Source organism: Carassius auratus, chromosome 19 (genome assembly GCF_003368295.1).
Source record: "Carassius auratus strain Wakin chromosome 19, ASM336829v1, whole genome shotgun sequence".
NCBI classification, from domain to species: Eukaryota; Metazoa; Chordata; class Actinopteri; order Cypriniformes; family Cyprinidae; genus Carassius; species Carassius auratus.
Genome location: NC_039261.1, coordinates 9,525,854 through 9,550,069, shown reverse-complemented (window position 1 = coordinate 9,550,069; position 24,216 = coordinate 9,525,854). Strand labels below are relative to the sequence as shown.

Below are 24,216 nucleotides of genomic sequence, written 5' to 3'. Positions count from 1 at the left end.
GCTTCCACTGCCTCCAGGTCATCACCAGTCGCAAAAGAAGTCACCCTCCACAAAATTTCAATTATTGCTTTGGTCACAGGACATGGGGATATTAAAGGTCTGTGACACGACCCTGTAGGATGCTGCATGAGCCAGCCAGTAGAGAAACACAAGCACCTCGATATCCCTGTCCCACTCATGGTCAGATTCTTGTCTGAGTGCAGCAACGATAGACCTGATGGAGGGCAAAGACAGGCGAAGGTGGGCACGGTGGTCAGCTGCTTCATCCAAATACAGCTGCAGAATTGTTCCATTGTTCCATGTCTTGTTGATAATTATTTATATGTTGGTAAATTTTAAATTACATTCTGCTTAATTTACTTAAATATATATTACTTTCTGTGAGAAAATATGCAATATAATTAAGTATTGATCAGCATTTATCTTTATTGTTGTGCTTAAGTGTTTGGGTTGGCAAGCAATGCAAATAATTTTGAGTTAATCTTACTTTTTAAGTAACAATACTTACATTTATCCAGTATAAAGTAAACCGCCTTCTCCAAAGACCAGATCTTCGAGCAGCTGCCCGACGTCTCCTCTGTGCAGACATGATTGCAAACATTTTGTTTGAATCTTTTGCGTTCATAAAAGAGTAGGCGAGAATTGCAATAACTCTCGCGAGATTCAGTTGTACGTATACTTAATTTGCGTTCTAATATGCCTACTCACCTACTATATAGTAGGGAAAAAGAGTATGTGAAGAAAGAAGTACGTTCGAAACCTTGAACCATAAAACAGTAGGCGAGTAATCCCCGGATGTCCTACTGCTTCAGCCAAGATTCTGAAGGGTTCATCGAGGGATACTTTTCAATCCCAGAATGCCACGGGAAAGGGATAAATCGTCATCGAACGTGAAGTAGAGCAGCGTAGAGGGTGTTTACAAAGGTGAGTATTATAAAACAAAACATGGTTCCCATGTGATAAAATCGTATTTGTTGAGCTACTGTAGAGTAAGCTGTTGATTTGTTAAGATGTAAAGACGCTATAAAGACTGTAACATCATAGTATATTTGTGATGAAAAACAACATCAAAACATGTTTTATTATGTAAAACCAACAGCGGATCTCCAGTAAGCATATGTACGTTTCCAAAGTGGATTTGCATGAACCATATACATCTTAAAGACGATTAATTGTCTGTTTAATAAGAGACAGAGAAATATTCTAAGAGAACTGCAAAAGAGCAAATCACATGAACAGACATCGGAGTGAGAGATGTGTGTGTGTTATTATGTAGAATCAACTGTCTACATTGCTTTAGATGAATGTAAGTAATGTAAATAAATAAATCTACATTAAGTAAACATAAGTTATCTATTTCATTTGACCATTAGTATTGTTGATAAATTGTGGAGCTCTTGTGTTGGATAAAGTGAGTGAACACATCAGCATCTATCTCAACATGTAAATGCAGTATATCACAGATAAATCACAGAGACTGACTCTTGTCTGGATGTTACAGGGACAGATGAGACACACGTGTGTTTATCCGCTGCAGAGAGACTGATGAAGAAATGCTGCCATCAAAGGCTCTCAGTGAGTACACTACAGTCATCAAAACATTAAATTTTAAGTTGTAGTTTATTAATAAACCGTTATTACAGCACTTTTCTGATTCTTGTTTGCTGTACATTTGATGCAGATCTTTTGTGTTGGAGCAGGTGACAGCAGCATCTGTGGAAAAATATAAAGTAAGATAATTCTGTTACTTCTAATACAGAAATGAAACGACACTGTGCTATTAAAATGACTGCTTTTGTTTTGTGTTTGTGCATCTTTAGAGTATCTGAATGTCTGCGGACTGCTGTGTGCTCTGAGGATGCAGAAGATGGAGTGCCATGGGTGAAATGCTCCATCACTGCATCTCCTCTTGTTTTCTCATCAGGACCAGATCCTGCTGTGGTCTCTTCATCTTCAGTGACCCCAGAGCCAGCGAGAACATCTAGAGAAAGACCAAAAGACATTGAGGATGTGATTTTGGTCAAGTTTGTTCTGCTGGTTTCTGTTCATACAACATCAGTCAATAAAGCCTGAGTTTCAGAAGTTTCTAAAGTATCATCAAATAATGTCACAAAGAATCTGAAAGTCAGGCTCCATTGACTGATACTGTATGGACACAAACCAGCAGGAGAAACCTGACCAACATCACCTTTTATGTTCAGGCAAAGGATTGAACAGAATGGAGGCAAGTCATTAATGACTGAATTTATATGTTTAGATGACCTGACCCTTTAAAACCCCAAATAGAAACTGTATTAAATGTATGCATGCATTAATATTATAGTAGAACATTGAAGAAAAAAGCTTTAAGAAATAAGCAGCTTTATTTAGCATTTTTCTGCCCAAGACACAAAAAAAGCATTCACAAAATTCACATTTACATGAATTGATTTGCCAGACACTTTTATCTGAAGTGACTTACAGTGCTCTTATTACAGGATCTCGATCCCTCTGGAGTCACCTGGAGTAAAGACACACCGGTGGAAATGACTGTGGAGATTGATCCAGCAACCTTGCTCATGCTCATGGAGAGCAGACATAGATGTTTGGATCAGACACAGCAGCAGTCAGATCGTCCCGCACATGTTCTCCTTCTCTTGTTCAGGGTTGTGTGGTTCAGGGTCTTCATCATGGTCTTCCTCATCCTCTCTGTGCACTCAGACAGGACTCGATGTCCCTGCTGGTTTCTCTCATCATGATCAGATTCAGTCTGACTGCAGCAGTGAGGGATGTGATGGACGGATGTGGGTTCACCGTCTGTAAACATTCAAAAACAGAACAATGTCTGAATAAAGCTTTATTTCATCGGTTGTTGACTTGTGTTTATTTATTGTGACGGTTACTTTTATTTATTATTTTACTTTGATTATTCATGTCTCCTGTTGTTGTCAGTAAATAAAATATATAACCTAATTGTTTTATTAACACATACATTAATTCATTACTTGACTGAATATTGAGATGTATTCATCTTAGCTGCATTTGTCTAGTGTGAAGTTATGCATAGATATGAAAAAAATGAATTACAATTTGTTTTACAAAAAATATATAGAATTATTAGTCACCATTTATCATTATTATTGTTGATAAGTGTTGGGGTGGGCTAGAAATGCTTTCTGAGGTAATCTTAATTTCTAAGTAGTAATACTTACATTTTTCAAGTGTAAAATCAACATTTTGCTCCAAAGCCGAGATCTTCAAGCACCTGATCAACGTCTTATTTGTGCAGATATTACAAATACTGCAAAACCTGAGGAAAACCGTACGAGGTAGGGTTGTGGAGTTACTGATGCTATGAAGGGTTTAATCTTCAAGGATTAAACTGTGGGTCATTTCAATAGAGTTAAAACAAAAACAACACAAATATATTGGTTAAACTACATTAACAATAAAAGGGCATTTTTGTATTCAACAAGATCACAAAAAGGAGCAAATTGCATCAACATCAAAATATTTAGGTAGTAAATATTAAACCTGTAGCAGTCAGTCATATATTTGAAGTTGTTATAACGTCATAGGTCACATGATAACGTAAACATGGCGGAATTCATTCATACTCAACGAGATTTGGCTGTAGAGTACGTACTCCTTTAGCGCACGTTAAGTAAGTACTTATTGAAATGTAGTACCTACTCGCTAAGTATGCGATTTCGGACGCAGCCGCTGTCATATGGCAACGTGAACGGCTGTAAAAACGGCGTCATTGACGTATTTTCGCACTTTTGTTACGGCGTTTGTAATCACAACGTTGTATTTTGCGGCGCAAATACGGTTTAAAACTGCAAACACGATTAACCTATTCACCTTATTCTGAACCTTTAGTTTGCCTATTCGCGTCTTTACATTACTGCCTTTAATAAAAATAACCATGGTTTTATTATAGTAAAACTGTAGTAACTGATGTTTTTTTTGACGTGTTTACTACCATTTGTATAACCAGAGATTTACTAGAAATACCATGGTTAATAAAGCAAAACCATGGTTAATTTGTGGTTACCATGGTTTATAGTAACCATGTTTTTTTTTTTGGTTTTATTTGTAGTAAAACCATGGTTAATTTTCGTAAGGGTGACTTAATATTTAAATCACTCGCCCTTAACGCTTCATTCGCGTCTGGTGTGAAAGCACCATCCTCTTCTCGCCGCTTCTGTCTCCAGTCCAGCGGGTGGCGCTAAAACACATTCGTTTGTTTGATAAACACCATTAGACCTCAGAAGAAGAAGGTTAGTTTCACCGCGCTCTCTGTTGTTTTTGGATCAGGTCATTAAACGCCTGTAATATTCTCATCATCACAGTCGTGACTAAGTTTTGAATCAAGCAGGAAATTCTGGAGGAGTATCAGCTGAACTGAGATCTGCTGTGAATATGGAGTTTGTTAAAGAGGAGAGTGAGGAAAACACGAGTGAAATAAAACAAGAGGAACCAGAAACCTGGAAAATACAACACATGGGACCAGAAACCTGGAAAATAAAAGAAGAGGAACCAGAAACCAGGAAAATAAAAGAAGAGGAACCAGAAACCTGGAAAATACAATACATGGAACCAGACACCAGGAAAATAAAAGAAGAGGAACCAGAAACCAGGAAAATAAAAGAAGAGGAACCAGAAACCTGGAGAATAAAAGAAGAGGAACCAGAAACCTGGAGAATAAAACAAGAGGAACCAGAAACCTGCAGAACAAAACACGAAGAACTAGAAATATTAAGAATAAAACCCGAGGAATCAGAAACCTGGAGAATAAAACATGAGGAACCAGAAATATTGAGAATAAAACACGAGGAATCAGAAACCTGCAGAATAAAACAACAAGGGGAGGAACAAAGAGGTAGGTTTTTATTCTTCTAACAGTCATTAAAGACAAATGTGGTACATTCACAGATCCTTTGTGTAAAGACAAGACCTTAACTATCATTAAATTTTCTTAAATCCATATTTCAAAGTTCTTATGGGAATGTGACCTAACTGACCGGAGGATATTTAATTAATTAGACTTTATTTTTGTGAATCCTACAACTAGGTTATTTTCTCAATATTTTAACTTTTTTTTTTTGCATGCTCAGATTCCAGATATCTTCCAAATAGCTGTATCTCGGCCAAATATAGTCTCATCGTAACAAACCATACATAAATGGAAAGATTATTTATTCAGCTTTCAGATAATGCATACATCTCAAAACACATACAGCACACAGAGCATTGTCACAACATCAAAATAAACTTGTTCATTCTAATGTCTGATCTGTAATCGGTGATTTCTGATGTGTAATTATTTAAGTTCAGTCAGATTTTATTTGTCTCAAATGTTAATGTTTTTGTGTGTGTGTGAAAAATCAAGCCAGTGACCAAACTAAACATTGTTTCTCATAAAAGCATGAATATAATACATTATTTAAATTGTTATATTTAGGGCTGCAACTAAGGATTATTTTGGCAATCTATTAGTTGGCCAATTATTATTTTATATTAGTTTTTTTAAAGCCAAATTTTCTTTTTCGTTATTTTTCTTTTGACAAAAACACTTTTTCAAATTCTGCCAAATGTCTTTCAAACAAACATGCCAATTTAACGCTATGAAAACATGCAGTGCGTAATAATTTATTAGACCACCTACCATAATAAAAAGAGAAAGTGAAATATTTTAGGGATCTGTCAAAAAAACTGTTTAAATCTAAAAATGTTATTGTCGTTAATTGGGTAAATAACAAACTCAAACAAACAAATAGTATTTATTCACGTGATAAAAAAAATTGCCTCTTATACCTTTCATAACAGCTTGTATTCTCACTGTCATTGTTTAGGTATTTTTGACTGTAATTGGGCATCTGGGAAGGAAAAAAAACACTATGAAGTGCTTGACTAGGCTATGTTTTCCCGCCTTTCTTTCATAGACAACAGCAATAATTATAGCATTAGAAATAGCCTACTACTGTTACTAAAGAGCTTACGCAAATCGGAGGACTAACCAATACAGAAAGCTAAAACGTGATTTTGGTAATCATCAGTACTGTTAGTTTAGAGCAGCAGTGGCACAAACCTTACATAATTTATTTATAGCCTTATATAAATTTGTTTTAATTAAATTAAGCATTGTATATAGTGAATATACAGGGTTTAGCATAAATGAGAACACTCCCTCTGAAACTTAACCAATTCATCAATTACTCTTTACTTCGAAGACATGTTAGTGTTCTTTGGAGATGTACTGTTACAACTAGCTTGCTAAATCAATTACCAAAGAAAAATGTCCAAAATTATTCAGCAAAATAAGGTTTTCTTATCAAAGCGATATAACTTTGTTGCAAAAATGAGTACACCCTCCTGAAAGTAAAAAAAAAAAAAAGTGTATAGGTGTAACCGAGTTAAGTTGTATGAAGAGGAAGGAGACTGGGGTCGGCGTACTGGGGCTCGTGGGAAACTTTATTTAACAATGATTACAAAAATAATCACTCCAGATGCGCGTGAACTTCACAATCTGTTTCGGCGCCGCACTACTACAGTCTTCCTGTCTTTTCGCCCGCTGCTCTTCAGCTTCTCACTCCCACGAGCATAGGTCTGATTGGCAAAGGACAAAAAAGCAGGAAACTATACGGTGCACTTACCATGACACGGCGACAGAACCCCACCCCCACACACACAGTGACATAATTTATATAGCATAATAATAAATTAATAATAAATTATTGTACTAGTTTTTATTAATTAAAAATAGAAGAAAAATAGAAATACACATCTAAATTAAATGATTAAACAAACTAGGCAAAATAGGGATGAATTCCAAATAAAATCATTTATTGGGCATTTCTTGTCCTCCCAGATGTTTTGTTTTAACCTTATTTCTATGGTGTCCTTTACATCTATTAAAAACAACATCTTTATTTCCCTCTATATTTTTGAAAGGTATCTTTTCTTGTGTTTTTGTTCAGCCATTTTGTCAGTGCCTCCGCCTGTTGGTATGTGCTTTATTATATATACTTCTATGATTGCTAATCCACAACAGATGACGATTATTAGGTTGAACATTCAGAATATGATTCCATAGGTTATATTTCAGCATGAATTTCGCAAATTGGCAGCGACTCTAAAGTAGCATGTAGAACGCGTTCATGTCAAGTAAATTTTTGGAGAAAAGCGCATGAAATTGTGGTGAAGGTTTGTAACCTTGCATGTAGAGAGCACTCTTCAGAGCTAAGATACATTGTTTTCAGGAAACTCGACCCAGATCAGTTTTAATCATTCATTAAAGTGAATCGGTTCAAAGTAGGGCTGCTCGATTATGTCAAAAATCATAATCACAAATATTTTGGTCAATATTGTAATAACGATTAACACGATCATGAGGGGGCTTATGACCAAAACTTTATATGAGTGATTTATTTAAAGATAGTGAAAGATATCAAATATGAATTTCCTGTAAATAAGGCTGCTACAATCATTATATCTGCACTGGTTACTTCACTGGTTTGCACTCTGATCTACCATGTGCTGCTTTACTTATCTATCTTTTTTTACATGACCTATTTGTATAGTTGTACTTTATATTTTATTATCTGTGTTTAATGTTCTACTGTTAGTGTTATTTGTATGCACCGGGGGTCTGAGAGTAACACAATTTAAATTTTCTGTATGTATGTACTGTACATGTGGAAGAATTGACAATTAAGCAGACTTGACTTGTCTTGTTCACAAAATGATTGAAAATAATTAAACTGTCAGTAATAAAAAAGCAAAGGAACAAATAGAAAATAATAAAAAGATACACATTTAACAAACTGTCTCAAGCAGTATGAATATTTCATTTATTCGCTATACCATTTATTATTAATGTCTCTGTCTTGTTTCAGTTTAAGTTTGACTTTAGTTTTGTATTACTAAGCGTGCAGAACAACCACCCAATTAAGCATTACAATAATCTAACCTTTAAGTCATAAATGCATGGATTAACATTTCTGCATTTGACTTTGAGAGCATAGGCCGTAATTTAGATATATTTTTGAGATGGAAAAATGCAGTTTTACAAATGCTAGAAATGTGGCTTTCTAAGGAAAGATTGCGATCAAATAGCACACCTAGGTTCCTAACTGATGACGAAAAATTGACAGAGCAACCATCAAGTCTTAGACAGTGTTCTAGGTTATTACAAGCTGACTTTTTAGGTCCTATAATTAACACCTCTGTCTTTTCAGAATTTAGCAGTAAGAAATTCTGTCATCTGTCACTATCATCCAGTTTTTTTATATCGACTATGCATTCCATTAGTTTTTCAAATTGGTGTGTCTCACCGGGCCGCGGAGAAATATAGAGCTGACTATCATCAGCATAACAGTGAAAGCTAACACCATGTTTCCTGATGATATCTCCCAAGGGTAACACATAAAGCGTGAAGAGTAGCGGCCCTAGTACTGAGCCTTGAGGTACTCCATACTGCACTTGTGATGGATATGATACATTTTCAGTCACTGCTACGAACTGATGGCGGTCATATAAGTACGATTTAAACCATGCTAATGCACTTCCACTGATGCCAACAAAGTAGGGGTGTGCCGGTTTCAGAATTGGTGACGACGAAGTATTTTGAGTAAATTTCTAAGCCGCACCCGCCCGCCATGCGCTGATTAGCTGACTGACTGTTTTGCGGGTCAATGGACGATGCGATGCTTTGCTGATGCTAGCCGCAAAAAAAAAAAAAAAAAAAAAAAAAAGCCATTGTCTGTTCTAGAAAGGATGCAGCAAAGATATTTAATGCTAATGTATGAGGCATAGGCCTAAACTGAGTTTCATTTACGATGAGATGCGCTCTAGTTCGCAGTGGTGCTTCCATGTCACGGTTATCATTGTCTGCTATATTTGCTTTTTATTTATTAAAATACATGCAATTGGTTGATGAAACATTTATTAAAATTAAGATAAAATTTGTTCAAAACGAAATTCGTTTTTAATAAAGGTTTTCTACAAAGCAAAATTTAATGAAGTGGTAAATATCATGTCTGACGATTTACAAAACTTCATTAAGTGGTAAAAACCATGTCTCCCGATATATTGCTTATTTTATGATCCTATCTAAAAAAATAAAATAAGATAAAAAATGTTTGTAAAAAATATTTTAATGACACGGTTTTGGCGGTTATAGAGTTCTAATGACGGTGTTCAACTATAACCGCCGGTCTCACGGTTATATACTAACCGTCACACCCCTACAACAAAGTGTTCAAGTCTATGCAAAATAATGTTGTGGTCAATTGGGAAAAAGTGACTGCACGCGGACGGGGTGCATGGCTGTCAGCAGCGCATGCAAGAGGTGAATGATGAAAGAAGTGGTACTGCTTGTCGAGCTCTTCCGCCTTCTGAAAGCTGTGTGGATGAAGCTGTATGAGACGGAACAGAACGCGGAATGTGAAGTGTACCCGGGGCGTGCCTTAAAGCTGCCTCCTTAATGGACACCTACAATTTGAATGTAACATTTTTGCATTCAAATGTGGAATTTTTTTTTTATTATTCTACGAATATTCTAAATTCAATTTTTTTTTTTTTTTTTTTACAGCCCTTGCGCGAACATGGCAGCTCGATATAATAATACACATCCGATCATCTAATCGCTTGAATGTCCAAACCATAAAACAAATAGAACTGACAAAGTTTAGTGAAGATGCAAGGCCATCAGTATGTGTTGAACCGGCGTTCACATCCGTGTTTTGCATTTATGCCACTGACTGGAAGGAGCAGAGTCATGTGGCTACACACGCGGTAGTATGCTTTTAACCCTTTAGAACCTAAAGCTAAAATAAAAACGGGAAGAAATTGTACTGGTTTTTATTTAGAAAAAACCTGAAAACTCATGATCGAAAGAATCTAATGGCTCAATCGTGAAAAAGGAACTATAATACATATATACAAGTCTTTTTGAGACACTGTATTGCAGTTTTCACTCGGGAGACATTTGTTGTACTCCAGTTCTCCAGGCATTTTTGGATCCTTCAATCCAGTCCTATAAATGAAGTCGTGGCCTAATGGTTAGAGGGTTGGACTCCCAATCGAACTGTTGTGGGTTCTAGTCTCGGGCCGGAAGGAATTGTGGGTGGGGGGAGTGCATGTACAGTTCTCTCTCCACCTTCAATACCACGACTTAGGTGCCCTTGAGCAAGGCATCGAACCACCAACTGCTCCCCGGGCGCCGCAGCATAAATGGCTGCCCACTGCTCCGGGTGTGTGCTCACAGTGTGTGTGTGTGTGTTCACTGCTCTGTGTGTGTGCATTTTCGGATGGGTTAAATGCAGAGCACAAATTCTGAGTATGGGTCACCATACTTGGCTGAATGTCACTTCACACTTAAATGTGGTGCTATCTGAAGCAGTTCCTGTCTAACTGCAAGCATAGTCCCACATCACATTCCTGGCACTTCCATGGGGTGTGCTCCTTTTTCATCATATGCAACTCTGTGAAATGTCTTGAGTATCACTCACAGGAACAGGCAGATGATCACATCTCTCTCAGCCGGCCATCCAGGAGAAAACCTGTGAGCTGAGCAGCTAGCAGCTCCTGAAAGTTTTGCCGTGTCATGAGCTTATCATGGTAGATGGCATACAGCTCTTTGTGTAAAATGAAGCTGTTGGTCACTGCAATGTCCAGGAAGTGCTGGAAAATGGTCACATATGACTTGTTTTATGGGGCACGACTTTGTTCTGAGCATCTTGTTGGAAGTGTCAAGTCCCCCCATGTACTTATTGTACAGCTACAGCTGCGACCACGGCCCCAGCCCCTCTGAGATGGTGTTGTGTTCGATGTAGATGGCCCATTTGCTTCTTCATAGATAACTGGAGTAAACCAAACTGAAAAAAAGCAGCATGTGTTAGAAACTTACTATATATGTACATAAAAATTATTTTCATTATGAAGCAATTTATTAGTAAGAGAAAATTTGTAAAAATAATATATAAATATATAACAATATAATAAAAAAATAACTAATAATAATAAAATAAAATTATAAAAATAAAGCCTGTAGTTACTTACATTTGCATACACACAATCACACACCCATACATGCACCTAAACACACACACACGCAAATATACAGGTATAGACATAAATGCATGCATACACAGTCACGCAAGCGCGTACACACATTTGCATACACATCATAGACTGTATAAGATACACACATGCACACAAACACAAACAGATACACATGCACACAGATACACACAAACAGATATACACAAACACAGATATACACATTCACACATTAGCAGTAGCACACACAAACATATGCACACATGCTTGGACTTAGACAAACATACATATACACAAACACGCACACATTCGCATACACACACACACACACACACACACACACCTTTACTTACTTACACACCGAGAGAGAGAGATGTCCATGCACTTACATACACACAGAAAACTATGTATGCATGCAAACGCACCCATACACATAACGCTAACGTTACATGAGCAAATACGAACGCATGCATGCACAAACGCACTTACACGTGTGTGCAACGCACATGTAACTGTGTGAAACAGTGTTTTTTTGAACAGAAACACAGAGTCTGACTATTTTAATCATTTCTCATCGATTCATCAGAAAGAAACAAATAAATAAGCTTCACTTACCAATCCACGACTGGATCAAAACCAGCAGCATATACTTCCTCAACGTCTGAATATAGACTCTGGGTCCGATGAATCATGTTCAGCCTTTTCCCAGGTGTCATCAGAGATCAAATCAATCGCCTCCTCTCGTGTAAAACCTTTTTTCGCCATGTTTTTGTTCGTTTTTGTTTATATTTCACACTCTCAAACTTTCAAACCTGCTGTGCTCCGTATCTCCCGCTTCAACTCCGCCCTTCCCCCTCTCCCCGAAAGCTGCTGTGATTTGCTGCTGGAAAGCATGCAGTTACCGTATTAAATTGTATATTGTCTTAAAGCGCAAGTTGTGTTCTATCAGACGCAATTCGATTTTTTTTCATAGTGCAAACGGTTACTGATTTATGAAAACATTAATACCGCATGGTAAATTGTGTCGGCGCCGACACGTTCGGTTTTAAAGGTTTAAGGGGGAAGTATTAACAGGATTAAAAAACTGAAATAACCGACATGGGAAAATTACGTCGGCTAGAGGTTCTGAATTTCTGTTTCGATTTACTTTACGATTAATCATCCAGCTCTACCTCCAATCCAGATAGGGGTGATCACAGCTAGAGGTCGACTGATTTATTGGTTTTGCCGATTAATCGGCACCGATAGTTGATTGCTGGAACAATTGGTTATCGGCAAAAATCCATGCCGATAGTTTTCCGCGTTTCGTACCTTGCTGGATCGGCTGATAGTTTCCCGGGTTGCGTCTGTTGCTGGAGCAGCTGAGAAGGTTCTGTTTATTTTTGTTTTCTTTGTTTGCAAACAGTATTCTGGTCACTTTATAAGGTCACGGTTGGAACACTGATGCAGATGGACTATTCTGATGATGCTTTTCATACTTTTCTGGACCTTGACAGTGTAACTTATTTGGCAATCTATGGGACAGTCATAAGCCTCCCGGTTTTCATCCAAAATATCTTAAATTGTGTTCCAAAGACGAACGTAGCAAATAACAAATAACAAAACAATAAAACCGATACAGAAAACCTTGCAAATAAGTTCAAACATTCATTCAATATCTAATATTTCCTGAATATTATGAAATTCGAGAAGGCCGCCCCCTGGTGACATCATAATTTGCAAATTAGATGAGTATATTTACAGCCAACATAAACTTTCGATCATGCCCAACAGTTTTCTAATTTACAGTAGATCATTATCTTTAAGCCCTTTCAGGCCACAAGCTTTTGCAATATTGATGTATAAATACAGCATTCTTTCCAAAAAACCCTAGCACCTAAATGAAAATTTTCATTTTGGGGTGGAGTATCCCTTTATACACTTGTCTTATCCCTTTAAACCATTGTGTTATGAATATTGCATCACTGTATAAAGGTCTATTTTTTGCATGCACTCACAATGAAAAAATTAAATAAAGAACTCAAATGGCAGAAAGTAATAGCCCATTACACACTGCGATTCTGGCAAATACACGGGTAATGTGTCCCGGCAATGTTCCCAGGTCGCTAGATTTTGCACTTTCACACTGACTGATTACCCGGAATATGTGCGACCCGTAAAGGTCCCATAACGACACGTGACATCAGGGTGTGACATGTAATGTACGAGTCGAAAACTTTAGGCACGTTATGCTTTCAATGAAGCTACGAATATATCCCAGCGTCAGCATTGATAATGAGGAACTAACTGATCTCTGCTTCATTACAGTTTGCAAATGTTTTTCAGTCACGAACGTTGATCTGAACACCGGAATCAATCCAGGGACACGTTTGCTTTCACACAGAAGGCGACCCGACAATGTTCCGGCAATTTGCCGAGTCCGACGTGCAGTGTGAAATGGCCTTAAGTGTATGAAGGTATTCCTTGTATGTACACGTGTACTGAAGATTATATATATTTAACATAATATAGTAATATTTAGTATTTTCACATCTAGGTGGAAAAAAATATAATTGTACTACTGTCTGTTCAAAATAAATGAAAAGAAACCAAACATAGAAGATTCACTTTTTTGTTGCCGTTGTTGTTTTGTTTTTACTTGTTGAACACTGTGACAAGATTGAGGTGAGAGCGAGCACGTGGCTGCAGCAATGTCGCGTGTGGCACGTGTGCTTCGCCTGTCTACGGTCTTCACCGTGAAACCCATTTTTTATAATTCTGTTTACATGTTTATACATATACAAATACATATAAATATAAAACGTTTTTTTTTTTTTTTTGGACCAACTGGTATGGTGCCCTACTGCGTACTCTGTGTGGGACCCCAGGACTGGACATAGACATGAATACCTTGTCTATAGTCCTGGATAGGGCTGAACGATATATCGTTATCGTATCTAGATCTAGATATGAACTTTCAAGATATTAATACAGGGAGTGCAGAATTATTAGGCAAGTTGTATTTTTGAGGAATAATTTTATTATTGAACAACAACCATGTTCTCAATGATTCCAAAAACTCATTAATATCAAAGCTGAATATTTTTGGAAGTAGTTTTTAGTTTGTTTTTAGTTGTAGCTATTTTAGGAGGATATCTGTGTGTGCAGGTGACTATTACTGTGCATTATTATTAGGCAACTTAACAAAAAAACAAATATATACCCATTTCAATTATTTATTTTCAGCAGTGAAACCAATATAACATCTCAACATTCACAAATATACATTTCTGACATTCAAAAACAAAACAAAAACAAATCAGTGACCAATATAGCCACCTTTCTTTGCAAGGACACTCAAAAGCCTGCCATCCATGGATTCTGTCAGTGTTTTGATCTGTTCACCATCAACATTGCGTGCAGCAGCAACCACAGCCTCCCAGACACTGTTCAGAGAGGTGTACTGTTTTCCCTCCTTGTAAATCTCACATTTCATGATGGACCACAGGTTCTCTATGGGGTTCAGATCAGGTGAACAAGGAGGCCAAGTCATTAGTTTTACCCTTTCTTGCCAGCCACGCTGTGGAGTACTTGGGCACGTGTGATGGAGCATTGTCCTGCATGAAAATCATGTTTTTCTTGAAGGATGCAGACTTCTTCCTGTACCACTGCTTGAAGAAGGTGTCTTCCAGAAACTGGCAGTAGGACAGGGAGTTGAGCTTGACTCCATCCTCAACCCGAAAAGGCCCCACAAGCTCATCTTTGATGATAGCAGCCCAAACCAGTACTCCACCTCCACCTTGCTGGCGTCTGAGTCGGACTGGAGCTCTCTGCCCTTTACCGATCCAGCCACGGGCCCATCAAGACTCACTCTCATTTCATCAGTCCATAAAACCTTAGAAAAATCAGTCTTGAGATATTTCTTTGCCCAGTCTTGACGTTTCAGCATGTGTGTCTTGTTCAGTGGTGGTAATTTTTCAGCCTTTCTTACCTTGGCCATGTCTCTGAGTATTGCACACCTTGTGCTTTTGGGCACTCCAGTGATGTTGCAGCTCTGAAATATGGCAAAACTGGTGGCAAGTGGCATCTTGGCAGCTGTACGCTTGACTTTTCTCAGGTCACGGGCAGTTATTTTGTGCCTTGGTTTTTCCACACACTTCTTGCGACCCTGTTGGCTATTTTGAATGAAACGCTTGATTGTTTGATGATCACGCTTCAGAAGCTTGGCAATTTTAAGAGTGCTGCATCCCTCTGCAAGATATCTCACTATTTTTTACTTTTCGGAGCCTGTCAAGTCCTTCTTTTGACCCATTTTGCCAAAGGAAAGGAAGTTGCCTAATAATTATGCACTGCTTTTATGTCATTTTTCATTTTTTATTCAGAATTTTCACAAATGTGTTAGCTATGGCATGAAATATCTGATATTCCGATTGTCAAATACATGCAAGTGGAAGTATATTGTTTAAACCCCTTTATAACGATCGCGTTAGTTGAGTTGTATGCGCGAGGGGCACCACTGTTTGTGCCGCAGACGCAGTTCAGAGAATCGGATCTGTTGGATTTACAACCTCTATGTTTTCAACACGTGAATTCATCCATTTCTCCCGAAATACTTAAAAGTAAGTGGCTGGTGAACTGGGAATAGAATAGAGTAAACACTGAAGTTACTTACACAATGTGTATCTGATATGAATAAAACGTGTCGAATTATAATGGAAAGGATTATTATTACCTCTTCCATAGACATCAGTGTGTACTTTACAAACTCTAAATGTATTGTTTTTTTAGTACTAATGTGAATTTATTTGTTTGAAAATTAAAATAAACAGTAGGTTGAAAAGTTGTGATTAGGGATGGGCATTCGATTAAATTTTCTTAGTCGATCGTCGGGAGAATTAACGATCGACTATCGATTAATCATTAATATTTTTATAATATAATTAATTATTTAATTTTTATAATAAAAAAATGCAATGAATACAAAAATACAGCGTGTTTTTCCTCGGTGAGACCTTTATTAAAAGATCAACTTGTGGCAGACAGTTAAACTACGTTCAGGCAAACCGAACATATATCCGCGTGCATATGCAGTGCTCTAAAGCAGCGGAACCTGCAGCTGCTAGCAGGCGTTCTTAACCCTTTCGAGTCGATTAACGCATATATGCGTTTTGAGTCTGAATAAAGTGCTTCATTCTTTTTTCTGAGGAAATCCATTTCTCAAATCATCAACCACATCACATCTTTTTGGGGTGAATTATGTCTTAGTCCTCTCATCGCGAAGCAAACAGTAAAATAAAATAAAAACGCTGCCTTTTCTTCTGTGTGGGCGTATTCAAGCCGCGCGCTTCAGTTTGAATCTGAATAGCGCGTTCAGCGCGGGGGCGTGGTCACATTAAATATAATGAAGGAAGATATGAAAAACAGACATTGCGTTGTTTTCATATGGATTACTTTATCTCAGAATATTTGTTTTTCGGAAGCACTTGTTTAGTTTAAAAGTAAACATTTCAGGCTTTCTATAGATATCTCTCTCATGTCTCTTCGTTGAGTATTCACGGAGTTACGGTTCATTTTAATGAAATGTTTGTACATGACGATCAGCGGAGACAAAGACTGTAGACAGCGCACCTTGTTTGTTATCTTTATTTTATAAGTGCACAAAGGTTTTTTGTTATTATGTCTGTATCCAAAAAAAACTAGACCCTTTACAGATTCGATTGATGTATTGCTCTTATCTGTACGATTAAAACTGAGAGTGTAATTTATCAGGGGTTATCAGGAGAAAATGACTCAAAACGCATATATGCGTTAATCGACTCGAAAGGGTTAAAGCCTCATGAAAATTTGCCGGGATGCATAGGTACATCATTTGAGTCGTGGCCGTGTTGTACTTAAACACGGCATCGCAATGTTTGCAGTTAACTAGTTCGCTTTTTAAATCAAAATGGTCCCACGCCACACTTCGCCGTGACATCTTCATGATTATTCTTTGAAATCAAAACGGAAGATCACAGATAACCGAGTAGGGTGTCAAATATTGCCCCATGGTGGTAAAATATTTAATTGCTGCCACACAGTGAAATTCATTTAATTGCTTGAAGACTCGCACTACGCAACGCAACCTGCATTAGATTAAAAAAATGCTTTAGATTAATCGATAACAAATTAACATGATCGAGGAAAATCTTAACGATCAATTATCGATCGTCGATTAATCATGCCCATCCCTAGTTGTGATATATGACAGTTCTCTGAGCGCGCCTGTCTCTGGCCACCCCCCCCCCCAGGCCCCCCTGTTCCAACGTCTGTGCACACTGTACAGAGACAGCGGATAAATTAGAAAAAGAAAGAAATTAGTGTGGGAGATAATGCGGCCGGTGGCAGTGCAGAATCTGACTTGGTGCCAAAACATAAATCATCTTCCATAATTTGGAAGTATTTTGGATTCAGAAAAGACGATGTAAACCAGAGTGACGTATTGTGCAGGTCGTGCTTAGCAAAAGAACACGTAGTCATGTCATATATCGATATCGAGATATCTGGCATGAAAATCGAGATATGAAGTTTTGTCCATGTCGTTCGGCCCTATTCCTGGATATGTTGGCTCTCGCAGTATATTCATTCCACGATCAAAAATATTCATAATGCACACCCCTTCCCTCGGAAGAAATCGCAGCCCGGACCTCAAAGGGGCAGGGGCTCAAAAAAACCAACTCTCTGACAGCAGATGGCACTAAACTGCAGAAAATGCAGCCCCTTACCCTGGAATCCCATAAATAAAGCAGCTGTGCTACTTTCTAAAACTTATTTAAATAATTTTAAATACCCATTCAGATTTGTGTATTTGCTATGGTGTTTATCACAGAGCCAAATACTTAAATATTTAGACTAGGCTACTTATTTTCAATCTTTTTTTTTCCATTTTAATCTGTACTACAACATGCCCTAGATATTGTTTGAAATGTTTTGAATCTTTATTTTTCATTGACACTTTACATTAGGGCTTCATTAGTTATTCATTAGTTAGCACAAACGACCAAAGAAAAATTAATCTGAACATTAATTAATCTTATTATTCCAATATTTAATATCACATTGGTAAAATTGAACGTTGCAACCGTTTCATTTAATGAGCTAACATGAACTAAGACTTTAACAAAGATGAATAACTTTGCAAATGTAGCAGTTGTTCATTGTGAATTTTAATGCATCAACTAATGTTAACTAATGAGGTCTTATTGTAAAGTGATACCTATGGGTCTTTATAGTTCTTTTGCACTTTATTTGTATTTAAATGTTCGATTATTTTTGTTATAAGAAAAAAGTTAGATAATCTTGTTATACTATATTATGACCATTTTTTTTTAATAAAAACTACATATCAATTCCATTATAAATCTGTATACCATGATAAAAGCATGAACAATTAATCAAAAGAGGAGAATTTGATACCAGTATATCCCTTTTATATATATAGATATATAGATAGGCCCTATCTGTGTAAATAAAATATATAAATATAAAAACAAAATTGATAAAGATCTGCCACCGCGGTAAAATGTTTATATTTCATATTGACCCCAAAGAACAACGATGCGTCAAAATCTGTGGAGGGTATTCAGAAAAATAACATTGTGTAAATTTTATGTTTACAGAGTTGTCCCCATTAAATCTGAAAAAAATAAAATAAAAGAAATAATAGTAAGTCAATTGTGTATTTACAGACACTAAACATTGAATGGATTCACTTTTATGTTGTTCTCAGCTTTTAACAAATAAACAAAAATAAATCATTTTTACTTTTATTTCAGAGTTCATTGAAGAGAAAGAGGAGAATGAAGAATCAAGTGAAGTTGAGGAGAAAAATCATATTAAAACTGGAGGAAAACCTTTGAGTTGCTCTCAAACCAAACAGAAAGAAATAAAGAAAAAAAGAGTCAAGAAATCGTTCACCTGCACTCCGTGTGGAAAGAGTTTCACACACAAAGCAAGTTATGGGCGTCACATGAGAATTCATACTGTAGAGAAATCTTTCACTTGTGATCAGTGCGGGAAGAGTTTCAAACGATCAGCAAACCTTAAGAGACACATGAAGATCCACGCTGGAGAGAAAGCGTACACATGTGATCAATGCGGTGAAATGTTTTTATGGGCTTCACTTCTTAAGAAACACTATGAATTTCATTCAAAGGAGAAACCACATTCATGTAATTTGTGTGGTAAGAGTTTTTGGAATCTACAAAGTTTGAAAGAACATAAAAAAAGACATACTAGTGTGAGAGAGTACATGTGCTTTGAGTGTAAAAAGACTTTTCGTTCAGCGAGGAATTTAAAACAGCACGAGAGGATCCACACTGGAGAGAAACCTTATAAGTGTTCACACTGTGACCAGAGATTCAGTCGTTTACCATATCTGAAAACACATGAGAGGATCCACTCTGGAGAGAAACCTTATAAGTGTTCACACTGTGACAAGAGATTTAATTGTTTACCATATCTGAAAACACATGAGAGGATCCACACTGGAGAGAAACCATATAAGTGTTCACACTGTGACAAGAGATTCAGTGATTCATCCAGTCTGATAACACATGTGAGGATCCACACTGGAGAGAAACCGTATAAGTGTTCACACTGTGATAAGAGATTCAGTGATTCTTCATGTGTGAAATCACATGAAAGGATCCACACTGGAGAGAAACCTTATAAGTGTTCACACTGTGACAAGAGATTCAGTCATTCAGCAAATCTGAAAACACATGTGAGGATCCACACTGGAGAGAAACCTTATAAGTGTTCACAGTGTGACAAGAGATTTAATCAGATGCCAAGTCTGAAAACACATGAGAACATCCACAATGGAGAGAAACCTTATAAATGTTCACACTGTGACAAGAGATTCCTTGTTTCATCACATCTGAAAACACATGAGAGGATTCACACCGGAGAGAAACCTTATAAGTGTTCACACTGTGATAAGAGACATAGTGATTCATCAAGACTGAAATTACATGAGAGGATCCACACTGGAGAGAAACATTATAAGTGTTCACACTGTGACAAGAGTTATATAGATTCATCAAGACTGAAAAGACATGAGAGGATCCACACTGGAGAGAAACCTTACAAGTGTACACACTGTGTTAAGAGATATAGTAAGTTATCAAGTCTGAAAAGACATGAGAGGATCCACACTGGAGAGAAACCGTATTAATGCACTGTATGTGGGAAGTGTTTCATTCAGTCATCTGTTATACAAAGTTATACAAAAGACAATCACAGTAAGGTCCCGTACAAATGGAGACATGTTTAGCTGTATATGTAAATATTTTGTATGGTATATGTGTTTCGTCCAGGTGGATCCGGCATTTTGGGAGAGTGAAATCACTACTTTTCTTTTTAAACCGGGTCCCAGAGTGGCTCAATCTATAAACTACACCTTTGCGTTTTCGTGTGTAAAGCCAATACGTATATACGAACTGGACGCGGCTATAGCTAACGGTATCAAGCTAGTGCTCAAAGAGCAACAAAGTGCTCTCGATTCAGTTGTGGCTTCAACTGTACGAGAAGCAATAGACTCTGTACTGACTCTAGCACTCCGCGATCTACATTTGAAGATACAAACAACCAACAATTATGTGAAAGAGCTGAGAGGAGAGGTTGAAAAACTAGCCTACGCAACAGACACATGACAGGGTCGATTCCGTTCAAGCAGCTGCATGTGAGGATAGGAGAACGGTCACAAAGAAAGATTAAATTAAGAAATCAAGAATTAAGAAATCATTTATGAACAACTCACCGAAAAAATTACGGACATTGAGGATAGGAGCAGCTGAAATAACATATGACTGGTGGGGTTGCCAAAAGGGGCTGAGGGCTCAGATGCAGCGGGCTTCCTCAGAGCAAATATTTCCAAGTGCACCCCCTCACCGAAAGGCCGTGATATCATGATTGACCGGGCACATTGCATCACGGAAGAAAAAATTTAGTTTGGCAATGTACTCTCATCTTCCTTGTACTAAGATGGCATGACAGGTCAGCAATCCTGAAGGTGCTCGGCAGGCATATCCGGTGAAATATACGCATGAAATGTCACGCTACTATTTTTTCCTGACTTTAGTCCAGCCACAACTACCAAGAGAAAGAGCTTTAATCCAGTCTTGAAGAAGACGACAGCCCTCGGTCTCCAGCCCTCCTCCAGGTTACCTTCTGCAGAAAAATTCTATACTTTCCCAGTTTATGTAAAATGTTAAACTACCCAGAATAAAACTTGCCATGTTGCAGCGTCCTATACTTTTGGGAGGATTGGGTGTACCCAATTTTTAATTATATTATTTGTCCTTTCAATTTAAGGCTCTTCGTAATTGGGCTGATCCTCAATCTAAAGCTTCAGGGAGAGAAATCTAAGCTTACAAGGTTAAACCACATAAGCTCAAGGATATTTTATTTGCAGGCACAGGAAATAAAAATGATAAACATAACTTTTGCCCCTGTTGTGGCCAATTCTATTAGGATCTGGAAAAAGGTGGTATGCCTGATGCGAGGACCTTTCAATTTTTTTAACAAGACTTATGGCAGAACTAAAATTTTAATTTGGAAAACGGCCAATATGTCCAGCCTTCTTGGTCTGAATTGGGCATAAACACATGCAATGACTTATATGATGACCAAAGACTCTAAGAACTAAGAGTGGTTTACCAGCATCATATTTAGTATTTTTTCAGTTACTCTCTGCTCTCTGCTCTGCCTATTGAGTTCCCTGGGCATCCCCCATTTACTCTCATCCTATGTGGCATTTGATTGCACCATCCTCTGGTTGGCCATCTATTTCTTTAATATATAGTAAACTTAATGATCACACTACAAAGCCTAATTTCTATTAAACATATGTGGAATTGACAATTAAAAGATTTTGATGTATCGGTCGATTGGGAGAGGGTGTGGTCAAACCTAATCTTAACTTCTAAAAACTTGGTTCATCGTTAAATCCATTTCAAAGTCATCCATAGAGCATAAATTACTCCTTACAAAAGGTTTAAAATGAATCTTCAATCGACCTATAACTGCCAAATCTGTAACAATGTATTTATCTGTAACACTGTATCATCAGGTTCTTTTCTTCACATGTTTTGGGAATGTCCAATTGTTGTCAATTTATGGACACGTGAATTCTGTTTTAATCCATTTTGCTGCTAATTGTTTACATGTCTAACCCATGTTCATGTTTTCTCAATAAGGATTCCAACTGATCTTTAAGTTCTTTAAGAAAATGTTGTTTGCTGGTTTTACAGCTCCAAAATAGACAATAATACAAAACTGGTTCACTCACATGTACAAAAACATTTGGATTTACAGCCTACTTAAAATAGTTACTTGTGAATGTACAATGGCACAAATGAACAAGGCTAAATCCAGTACCATTGATGCATGGAAATGTTTGTCTACTGGGATTTCAGGTTATATAAAGGAATGATTTGAAGATTTTTTTCCCTTCTTTACTTTCAGATTGTAACAAAATTGATGTGTCTGTTGCTTCCCCATCCGTTTATTATTTTTTTTAATGGATGTTGTTTTATTGACTCAAAAATAAAAATATTGACTCAAAAAAAAAAAAAAAACTGAAGTCATCAACCCATGTCACGACCCTAGTCAAACACGGCTACTTCATGTAACACCAGCAACAACAACAGAGGACTACATGTTTGTGTTCATGCTGCAGAAGCTACTGAGCCTATTAACTTGACTAAACTTACCAGTAGAGTTGTACAATATTAGATAAACCGTGTTACATTGCTGACAGAATACAGTGTTTTATAATGTAGAGATTGTAAAGTGTGTGTAGCACACTCACTGTCGAGTCGAGTGCCAGTGGATTAGAGATTTTCTCGCGCGAGACCCGACGCAACAGTGCAGCGCGTGGGACAAGACTTGATAAGCGAGTGCAGAGACGTGTGTGTGTGTGCGGGATGCGGTTAAATAAAATTATTCACGGGACTGGCGCAAAATAGGAATATCTAAACTTAAAATATCTAAATAAAATAAATATTCATCTATTGCACAAAAGCAACATTAACTAATATAAAATATATACAGTAGGTGGCCAGCCTGCGTTAACTGTAATTCAGTCGCGTGTTAAAATCATTCGCGAAACTACGACCAGGTGGCGCAAAGGGACGGATTGCGAAATGAATGTAATTGTAAAATTAGATAAAACAAGGAAGTAAAACAACAACAACATTATGATATAACATTGTAATATTAAAAAAAAACCTGCGGCCCGTCACGAATTCAAATGCGGCCCGCACCACATGCTTAAAAAAAAAAAAAAAACCTTTATCAAGTTTGTCAAATTTTATTGTTTACATCAATTAAAACAAAATTATGCTACTAGTGAAATATAAGCTATATCCTAATGTTTTTATGTGATTTTTTTTTTTTTCTTAATATATTATTTTCAGACATGAGCACTGGCATAAGCATTTGACGAACACATACAAGCGCGCACTTTGGCAGAATTCAATTCAAATAGTCATCAACAGCCATCAAGTAAATTGCCTGTAAGGTAAAATTGCGCATCAGAATGGACACATTTGTTTTTTAAGCGAGAAAAAAAAAGAAATAAAAAAAAGGCCAGCGAATGAACATGTACAAACTGTGAATAGTCGCAGTATCAGTATTGAAGGAGAAGTGCTGGATTTTCGGGGGGTTTTTTCACTTGAAGTTCAGACAAATAGAAACCCCATACACTACGTAGCAATCCTTAATTGAAGAAATGTGGCAAAACATCTCTAAAGAGAACCTCAAAAGTGCTTTCCATATTTGGATCAAAATAGGCTACATTTGTGAACGCACATTTTCTGAAATGTTTGCGCGTCAAGTCATGCAAGCCTGCATCTTAAAGCCTCTGTCAAACTTTCTGCATCCGTTATGGACCGTTAGGTAGGTGTGACGTAAAAGTCGTTATTGGAGAGTGTCTGCTGAGGCTCTGAGCAGACGACCGCGCGGACAGGTGCGCGTAGTCAGTAGGCTTTAAAAGCAAAATTGCACATGCAGGCAGTGTGAAGAAGCTCATTGCTACTCGAACCTGTGCAATCCATCAATAAAAAAATATAAAGACAGTCAGATGTTCAATAATTCTGGGCAATTGCAGAGCAGACCATCAGCCTGTGCATTCAGAAGTATAAATTGAAG

The 24,216-nt window shown here is 37.3% G+C and overlaps 1 protein-coding gene across 1 annotated transcript; it reads left to right on the top strand.

Moving 5' to 3' along the window:
• Positions 1–4,404: 4,404 nt before the first annotated feature.
• On the top strand, positions 4,405–21,573 carry LOC113119386 (zinc finger protein 883-like). Its single transcript, XM_026288826.1, has 2 exons — positions 4,405–4,864; positions 18,837–21,573. The coding sequence occupies exons 1-2, from the start codon at positions 4,405–4,407 to the stop codon at positions 20,237–20,239; spliced, it is 1,863 nt and encodes a 620-aa protein (XP_026144611.1). The 3' UTR covers positions 20,240–21,573.
• Positions 21,574–24,216: the final 2,643 nt, after the last annotated feature.